Source organism: Arachis ipaensis, chromosome B06 (assembly GCF_000816755.2).
Source record: "Arachis ipaensis cultivar K30076 chromosome B06, Araip1.1, whole genome shotgun sequence".
Classification (NCBI taxonomy): Eukaryota; Viridiplantae; Streptophyta; class Magnoliopsida; order Fabales; family Fabaceae; genus Arachis; species Arachis ipaensis.
The window spans coordinates 132,352,496-132,361,451 of NC_029790.2; the positions used below are offsets into that span (position 1 = coordinate 132,352,496).

General features: G+C 34.0%; 2 protein-coding genes across 2 annotated transcripts; both read left to right on the forward strand.

Annotated features, from left to right (window-relative positions):
* On the forward strand, nucleotides 1,043-5,445 carry LOC107605463. The gene is made up of 9 exons (XM_016307350.2): nucleotides 1,043-1,504; nucleotides 2,372-2,575; nucleotides 2,818-2,875; nucleotides 3,097-3,159; nucleotides 3,492-3,567; nucleotides 3,882-3,997; nucleotides 4,280-4,369; nucleotides 4,457-4,588; nucleotides 5,049-5,445. The coding sequence occupies exons 1-9, from the start codon at nucleotides 1,113-1,115 to the stop codon at nucleotides 5,181-5,183; spliced, it is 1,266 nt and encodes a 421-aa protein (XP_016162836.2). The 5' UTR covers nucleotides 1,043-1,112; the 3' UTR covers nucleotides 5,184-5,445.
* LOC107648535 (putative pentatricopeptide repeat-containing protein At1g77010, mitochondrial) lies at nucleotides 5,894-8,729 on the forward strand. The gene is made up of 2 exons (XM_016352360.2): nucleotides 5,894-8,400; nucleotides 8,559-8,729. The coding sequence occupies exon 1, from the start codon at nucleotides 6,328-6,330 to the stop codon at nucleotides 8,371-8,373; it is 2,046 nt and encodes a 681-aa protein (XP_016207846.1). The 5' UTR covers nucleotides 5,894-6,327; the 3' UTR covers nucleotides 8,374-8,400; nucleotides 8,559-8,729.

Genomic DNA, 8,956 nt, shown 5'->3' on the forward strand with positions numbered 1-8,956 from the left:
CTGAGTTTGAGAATAAAATTTTTTAATATTATAAAATATGATATTTTATTATATATTTTAAGAATATTAAGATATTTATTTATTTTCATTCTTTTCATATAAGATTTTTGTTTTAAATGTTTGAAGTAATATTATTAGTAACAAAAATCAATTTCTTTTAAAAAACGTTATAGTTCTATTTCTTTTAAAAAAGATTCGTTACATTTAAACTAAACTAACTATTTGATCCTTTAAAAATTTGTGAGATTCATTTAGTAGATTATAAATAGAATAAAATTCTAAGAGCACAAAGTAAGATAAAGTTATGGAGATTTTTTAATGATTAAATTAATGTAAAAAAATTAATCTTATATAACTAAATTTATTTCAAGCTGTAAATGTGTGAGAAAGACAGCAGTTCTCATTGAATTCTATGGAGTGAATTTTTGAGAGGAGAAGAATGTGGAAGTAGAATAATCTATTGGTAGTTAAAATAAGAGATATCATGTATTAAAATTGGCGTGTTGATTTTTGTTTGATTATGAGAGATGTAAATACGGTGGTAGATACTATAACAAAGATGGCGATGAAGTTACAACTTTTTCATGTAGAGCTTCTTTCACCTTGTGAGAAGTTTAAGAGTAGTCTTCTCTTTATTTAAGAATATCTTTTATTAGAAGGAGAGAAAGAGAAAATTAAAGAAAATGGTTTTGTAAAGTAAAATAAAAATTTGGAGTTTTCTATTAAATACAAGGTTAATATATATAAATTAATTCATCTCTAACAAATTCGTTAAGTGATCAAAAATATCTATAACTAATTACCATTTTATTAGTTATCTTTAACTGTTTTAATTTACAAATTAGTCACTCTAATAAATTATTATTAACTTATTGGACTCAACCAATTAAGTCACACAAACTATATTCTTTAAAATTAAATAATTTTTTTTAGGAGGAAAACATAAATAACTAGTTTAGTTTAGTGTTGCTTTTTTATTATTTTCTTTAAAAGTCTTGAAAATAGAAGAGGAAAAAAAAAAGAAAAAAAGGGTTGATTTAAATATTTAATATTTAAAAGAAAAGAAACCGCACTCTGCAATCTGCATACTCTGGTATTTTCTCTTCCCGGCAATGGCAATGGAAATGGCAACCTCATGCTCGTCCATCTTAGGCTCAGATTTCAAATGCTTGTACTCTTCTTCTTCTTCTTCTTTGAAGAATACTAAGACCCTCTCTGATTTTCGTGGATTCAAACACACACATGGTTCATTCCAAAAATGCTTACACTTTCCAACCCAGAGAAGTTCTAAAATGGTGGTTGGTCCTACAAGGATGGTTTCTGATGCTTATGTTGGAAGCACCACCACCACCACCTCCACAAGTATCAGATTCAATGGCAAGAATTTCACTAAGCTAGATTCATGTCTAGTGGTAGCACCTACCCCATATCGTTCCAAGCCTAGAGCTATAATCAAGTTTTTGGGGGGTGCTTTTATTGGTGCTGTTCCTGAAGTTACATATGGGTAAGATTGTGTTATACCCTTTTGATTTTTCTTGCAAATTTTGTTTCTTTATCATTGATAGATAGAATTATAGCTGATATTTTCGTGTTGGTTATGTTGAGGTTGTGCTGAATTTTTCCTGGGAAATTTACATATGGATAATTTCATGTTATTCCCTTTTGGTTGTTCAGTGCAAAGTTTGGTTTTTTATCATTTGATAGCTGCTAATTTAGGTGGTAGTGGTTTTGAGTGTGATGAATTATGTGCAGATTTTTATTCTTTTTCACAAATAGCTGCTAAGTTCCATTGCTAGCGGTGTTCAGGATGTGATGAATTTTCTGCTGAAAGTTACATACGATTATTTCATGTTATGCCTTGTTGGTTTTTCAGTCAATTGTGATGGATTTTTCTTCCGAAGCCACATATCTGATTATGCATATATCATGTTTTACTCTGTTTCTCAGTGCAAATTTTGACTATTTTTCATTTATAGATTCTAATTTTCATGTTAGTGGTATTTAGGGTGTGTTGAATTTTCTGCTGAAGTTACATATGAGTATTTCATGTTATATTCTTTTGGTTTTTCAATGCAAAATTGCAAATTTTCATTCTTTTTCAGTAATAGTTGCTAATTACCATGTTAGAGGTATAAAGGTTTGATGGTTTTCTTTGAATTTTTATTCTTCATCATGCATGGGTATTTTCGTGTAGGTGATATTCAGGTTGTGATGAATTTTCTGCTGAAGTTTCATATGATCACTTCTCGTTGTACCCTTTTGGTTTTTCAGTTGAAAGTTTGATTCTTTATCATCAGTAGCTGCTATTTTCAAGTTAGCGATGTCGAGGGCATTGTGATGAATTTAGTTCTTTTCTGTTCGGAAATTGCAGGTACCTAATAGAGTTTTTGGCAAGAGAAGGTTTTCTTGTGGTGGTGGTGCCTTACAATGTGACATTTGACCATTCTCAAGCTGCCAAACTAGTGTATGAGAGGTTCAACACTTGTTTGGATACACTCCTATCATCTGGTTTATCTCAAGCGAATTTGTCGCCTGCTCAGGTTCGAGACCTTCCACTTTTCTCCGTTGGCCATAGGTAAGTGGATTGTTGAATACATCCATTGGCTTGTGTTTGATATCTGCCTCGAGACAAAAAGTATGGAAATTTTGTCTTAGAATAGAAATGTTGTCCGTTTCTGCTTCTTGTCTCCTTTCCTAAACAAGTTTGTATTTCCCAATGTCTTTATATTTCTGTCTTGAGATAGTTACCAAACAAGGCTTTAGCCTTACTAGAGTATGGCATCGGAGTAATGTTTTTATTGTTTCTTGAATTTGTAGCAACGGTGCGCTTCTTCAACTTCTTACAGGAAGCTATTTTTCCGAGAAAATACCAAAGGTCTGGCATATCTTTCATTTCACTCCCAGAATAAGTTTGTGTTTATTTATGCAGAAACTGGTTTTGAAATTTAAAGTTTTAACCAAAAAGTAGATGTTAATTCCATCTTCATAAGTATATGCTAGTTTGTGGAAGCATAATGCAGATTATGAGGTTTCATTTACCTCAATAAAATTTGTAACTCAAGGAGTGTGACGAAAAGGTATATACTCTTTTGGAAGGCCAATGTCATAATCTCATACAACAACAGGCCAGCAACAGAGGCAGTTCCTTACTTTGAGCAGGTATGAACACTAATAATACTTGTTGAATCCTATTCTTCTAATGATACTATTTATCTTCATAATCTACTTCAATAGGATGATCGATTTCTTAGCCAAAATAGAACTTTTAGTATAAAAATGCAGATTTAAAACAGTGCGAAGGATCGTTGTTATAAAAACTGCTCATTTTACAGATGATGTTTTTTAAGACTATGCTTTCTTAAGCAACATTCACTGTTTCGACTTTGGACATAATTCCTTTATATTTTGAATTTTAGCTGGATGATTTACACAAACAAATCAAGGTTTTGAGTTGATCTTGTTTGTGCTCTAAAATATTTTGGTGTCTGCAGTTGGGACCTGCAGTCAGCCAGATGATGCCAGTTGTGGAAGCAACTCCAGTTTATTCAATTGCTAGAAATGCATCAGGTATCTACTTACCTTACTTTTGCTGATTTTTTCTTTGAATTTTGTGTAGTTTCGGTGTAGACTAAGACTATATCTTACTCATCACAGATCTAAGATCAAGCAAAATACATCACAAATTATGTTTAAATATGACATAGTGACTTTGTTCTACATATAAATCCTGCACCAAAACCCTCGATTCTCACTGGTTCGCTAATGGTCTACTTCTGCTCTTGAAATCAATGGCTGCAATTTCATTTTTTTAGATTAACTGTAAGAAATAAGAATTTATGTAAATATGATGATTATGTTTCTCAACTGCAACCCATTTGTAGGAGATGCATGGAAGGTCATTTTGGATACTGTCGGATCAATTGTACAGGAAAGTGAGCGGGACGTTCTTAATTCCTTAACTAAATTTATTGATCAATTGCCATCAGTAATGAATGAGGTATGTTTTATGTTTTGATTTTTTTTGTTTATGCTGTGCGCTTTTAGCTTCTTTTTTTTAAAAATTTATTTCAATACAAGAAGGCAAAGCTTCAGAGATTGAGCTTAATTGTTGATTTCGTTTGTACATTTGTGGTTTATGTACCTACCATTTGCATGAATCATTTCTTATCTAGTTAGATTTGCTTCTAGTAAATGCCTATGATTCCTTTAGTTTTGGGGAGAATCTTTGTTGATTGGTCTAAATGATTAATGTGTTTATGTGTGCATGTGTTTTTGTCAGGTTACCCAAGGAGTATCAGAGTTCAAACCGACACCATCTGAAAACCGTGATTGCTTTAAAAGTTCCTATAATGTTGAGCACACATTGCTGGTTTGAATGATGCTCTCTTTTTTTTTCTTAGAACTTGTGTTGAAATGTTGGATGGTATCTCTGATGTGTGTTTATATGATTCTGTAGGTTAAGTTCAATCTTGACACAATTGATGAGACAGATATTCTTGAAGAAACGTTAAAGCCTCGCGTCGATTCTTTCGGTGGAACACTAGAGAAAGTACAATTGAATGGTAACCACGTCACACCATGCATTCAGGTAAAACTCTTTTGCATCCTTCTTCGTCGCCATACTCTTCGGCAGGATTTGCAACTGAGTTATCATGGTTGTTGACTTCATTCTCATACAAATTGATATTTACTCTTCAAGTTGTTAGATTTTACATTTGTACTTATCATTCTTGCACAACTAGCAGATTGTGTGGTTAACACTTCTAAGGGTATGTTTAGTTTGGGTAAAAATCTCCACCCTATTTTTATCCTCCAACTAAAGATACCTGAATAACTTTCCAAGAAAATTTCAAGATTCTTTTCTATCAAGAAAGAACATTTTAGTTTTTCCTATGGCACATGTACTAAAAATAAGATAATGAAGCATGAAGATTTATAATTTTCTGGAATGTAGAAGGTGAATATCACCTTGCTTTTTCATTTTTAGTTCACTTAATATATTTACTTGCTTTGTTTCTTTTCCGTTGCTGGCCGGTCTCGTCGAACAGGAACCGAGATGGGAAGTTGGTGAATTGTATACTCCAGCAGATGCTGTTGCACAAGGGCTTATATCACTTTCTTTGAATGATACTAGAACCCTTGCAAGAACCATTAGCAGCTGGTTCAGAAGATTTGAGAATTGAAGTGCAAAAGGGGAGACTTGCATTAATTGGATGCATAATTACATATAATTAATTAATAATTGGTCTTTATGTTTAAAGATGATTATTGCTGAAACCTCTACACTCTCTAGTAGAGCATAAGGAGATAAAAAATGTGGCAAATGTAGTTTATGTCATTTATTAGAATTGATGCACATTTTCAAGTTGGTGATTTTCTATCAACGTTATCCATGATCTTGCTGTATTCTAAGGGTTTGGAGTAAGTCTTAACTTTTTATGAGCATGATTGGGAACGGTACATAAGCAGATAATTTTTTTATGAGAAATAATCTTGTTTGAATAGCATCCACGGACCAAGAAAATTTGTTATGGAAGCAAAAAGAACCATTTAACAGAAAATGTTCTTTCGATTGATATTATTTTCACAAGCAAAATCAAAACTAACTTTAACAGAGACAATACCAATGAATAAATGTGTTTTCTTGTCGCAACTAACTTTTGAGATGTTATACTAATCAAATTCATATTTTAGAATTAATCGTTAATACGCATCTAATGCGAAATTTTTATATTAACTATCAAGTGTCAAAAATTTAACTATTCAAACAAATTATACAAAAAAGTAAATATTTATTTATATAAAATAGTTATTAAACTCTTAAAGTTGTTTATCAACCGCAAGATAAAATAACTCGACTTAAAAGTTAAAACTGGTATGCATCAATTTTTCCAACGGCTTTGATTCTTCTAATCTTGATCTGCAAAGTCGTCAAATAAGGTCCAATTTAGAACAGTTTTCACTATTTTTATCAAAGTCATGTTCTAAAAATTTGAGGTGCAGTTTAGAACAATCATAACACACTTTGTAGACGTTGGAACAGTACCAATCAAATACCAACTCCCCTTTTCTAATATTTCTTTGTTAAAAATTTGCATTACTTTTATGCACACCCCCAATTCCTTCCAATATCCGCATTAATTTCTAAGTCTAAGAGTTGAACCTATGAGCTTTTACTTTTAATGTAATATACTTACTATCTTGTCTAATCTCAAATTTGTTATTATTTATATTTACTTTACAAAAAAGTGGATTAACGCATTAGTTTGATATAAACCAAATGTTGAGACACTATGAATTCAGTTTATAGGTGCAGTGCAAAGTATTATGGGTATGGATTTGCATGCCTTGGTCCGTACGCTTCACGCCGGCAACATCCACATCAACATCCTCCAAGGTAGACAACTCCACCTCGTATTCCTCAAAGCTGGCATCCTCAGCTCCTCCATAACTGTTGCCAATCGCCTCCTCCAACTGTATTCCAGATTAGGCTCCATCAATGAGGCACGCCGCTTGTTCGACGAAATGCCTCAAACAAATGCCTTCTCATGGAGTACACTCCTGCAGGCTTACATCAACTCTGGCCAAAGGGACATGTCCTTGAACTTGTTCTGTACCATGCCTCACAAGAATCATTATTCCTGGACCATGCTAGTTTCCTCATTTGCAAAAGCCGGGGACCTTGATGTGGCTCACTCCTTGTTCAGTGCCATGCCCCAGAGGAGTGAGCTCGTGTGGAATTCCATGATTCATGGTTATTCTCGAAATGGTTATCCGGGGAAGGCATTGTTGTTATTCAGGGATATGAATTTGGATCCTTTGGAGGTTGTGCACAGGGATTCTTTTGTGTTGGCAACTGTTCTTGGTGCGTGTGCGGAGTTGGTGGCGCTGAATTGTGGGAAGCAGGTGCATGCTCGAGTTTTGGTTGATGGTGTGGAGCTTGACAAGGTGATGTGCAGCTCACTGGTTAATTTTTATGGCAAGTGTGGTGATTTGGATAGTGCTTCTCGAATTGTGGGTATTGTTAAGGATGTGGATGAGTTCTCAGTGTGTGCTTTGGTATCTGGTTATGCAAATGCTGGCAGAATGAGAGAGGCAAGGAGGGTTTTTGATGGGGTTGTTGGACCATGTAGTGTTCTGTGGAATTCAGTTATTTCAGGTTATGTATCCAACAGTGAGGAATTGGAAGCACTGGCTCTCTTCAATAAAATGCGCAGGAATGGAGTCAGGGCCGACATCTCCACACTTGCAAACATTTTGAGTGCTACCAGCACCTTACTTATGATTGAGCTTGTTAAGCAAATGCATGCTCATGGTTGTAAATTTGGGGTGATTGATGATATTGTAGTGGCTAGTGCTTTGCTTGATGCATATTCCAAGTGTCAAAGTCCTTATGATGCTTGCAAGTTGTTTAGTGAGCTAAAAGCTTATGATACAATCTTGCTTAATACTATGATCACTTTATATTCAAACTGTGGAAGAATTGAAGATGCTAAAAGTATTTTTAACAATATGCCTAGTAAGACATTGATTTCTTGGAATTCAATCTTAGTTGGACTCACTCAGAATGCATGTCCAGGCGAAGCGTTGGATATTTTTTGTCAGATGAACAAGCTCGACTTAAAAATGGACGAGTTTAGCTTTTCCAGTGTTCTCAGTGCCTGTGCCAGTAAATCATCACTTGAACTTGGGGAGCAGGTATTTGCTAAAGTTATCACCATTGGGCTTGAATCCAACCAGATCATTTCAACCTCCCTCGTTGACTTTTATTGTAAGTGTGGATTTGTTGAGTTAGGACGTAAAGCTTTTGATGGCATGATCAAAACTGATGGAGTTTCATGGAACACAATGTTGATAGGATATGCCACAAATGGATATGGAACTGAGGCACTGACCCTCTTTACCGAAATGGGGTATGCCAGTGTGAGGCCTTCTGCCATTACTTTTACTGGGGTTCTTTCAGCCTGTGATCACTGTGGTTTGGTTGAAGAAGGAAGGAATCTGTTCCATGCTATGAAGCATAACTATAACATAAGTCCAGGAATTGAACATTACTCTTGCATGGTAGACCTTTTCGCTCGTGCCGGTTGTTTCGCAGAAGCAATGGATATAATTAAAGAAATCCCTTTCCAGGCTGATGCAAACATGTGGTTGTCAGTGCTTAGAGGTTGCATATCCCATGGAAACAAGAATCTTGGCAAGAAGGCCGCAGAGCGAATTATTCAGCTTGATCCTGAGAATTCAAGTGCTTACATACAATTATCCAACATACTTGCAACTTCTGAGGACTGGGAAGGATCAGCACAAGTAAGAGAATTGATGAGAGAGATGCATGTTCAAAAAACTCCCGGTTGCAGTTGGGCAGATTGTTGAATGAGAAACTCTTACTACAATTTATAGTTTTATACTTTTGGAAACATTTCAAGTGCACCGGGGAGTATTGATGCACCAGTTATTTTAACCGTTGATTTTAATTAATATATATTATATATATTTTTTATAATTCAAATCAACGATTAAAATAACTGGAGCACCGGTACTTGAAATGTTTCCTATACTTTTATTAGAAGAATAGAATTTGTAAACAGGATCCATGTAAAGTACGTAGCTGCAGTGAAAAGGTTGCTGTCTTGAGGGCATATAAAAATGTTACCCAGTTGTCACACTATAATATGCACAAGGCTAAGATTGCAAGAATACAATTTATACAAAGAAATTCCATTAAATTTTTAGAAAGACAAATTTTGTTGCTCGATAAACTTTGATATTTATATACAATGATATTTCTATTTAGATAAATTAATTAAAATTTGGATAAAAAAAGATAAAAAAAATGAATAATAGCAATAATATAGGTTAAAATTATGAATAATAATTGACATTGAATATTTTGATAGCGTAAGAGAAAACCACGAAAGAGTTTATATATATTATGCTGCATTATTTTTATGAAAAT

Excerpts from the sequence above, each read along its gene's own strand:
- LOC107605463 (XM_016307350.2), top strand. The coding sequence starts at position 1,113 with ATGGCAATGGAAATGGCAACCTCATGCTCGTCCATCTTAGGCTCAGAT. Across the intron at positions 2,876-3,096 it reads TTTCCGAGAAAATACCAAAG|GCCAATGTCATAATCTCATA; the intron begins GTCTGGCATATC and ends CTCTTTTGGAAG. Across the intron at positions 4,589-5,048 it reads ACGTCACACCATGCATTCAG|GAACCGAGATGGGAAGTTGG; the intron begins GTAAAACTCTTT and ends CTCGTCGAACAG.
- LOC107648535 (XM_016352360.2), top strand. The coding sequence starts at position 6,328 with ATGGGTATGGATTTGCATGCCTTGGTCCGTACGCTTCACGCCGGCAAC.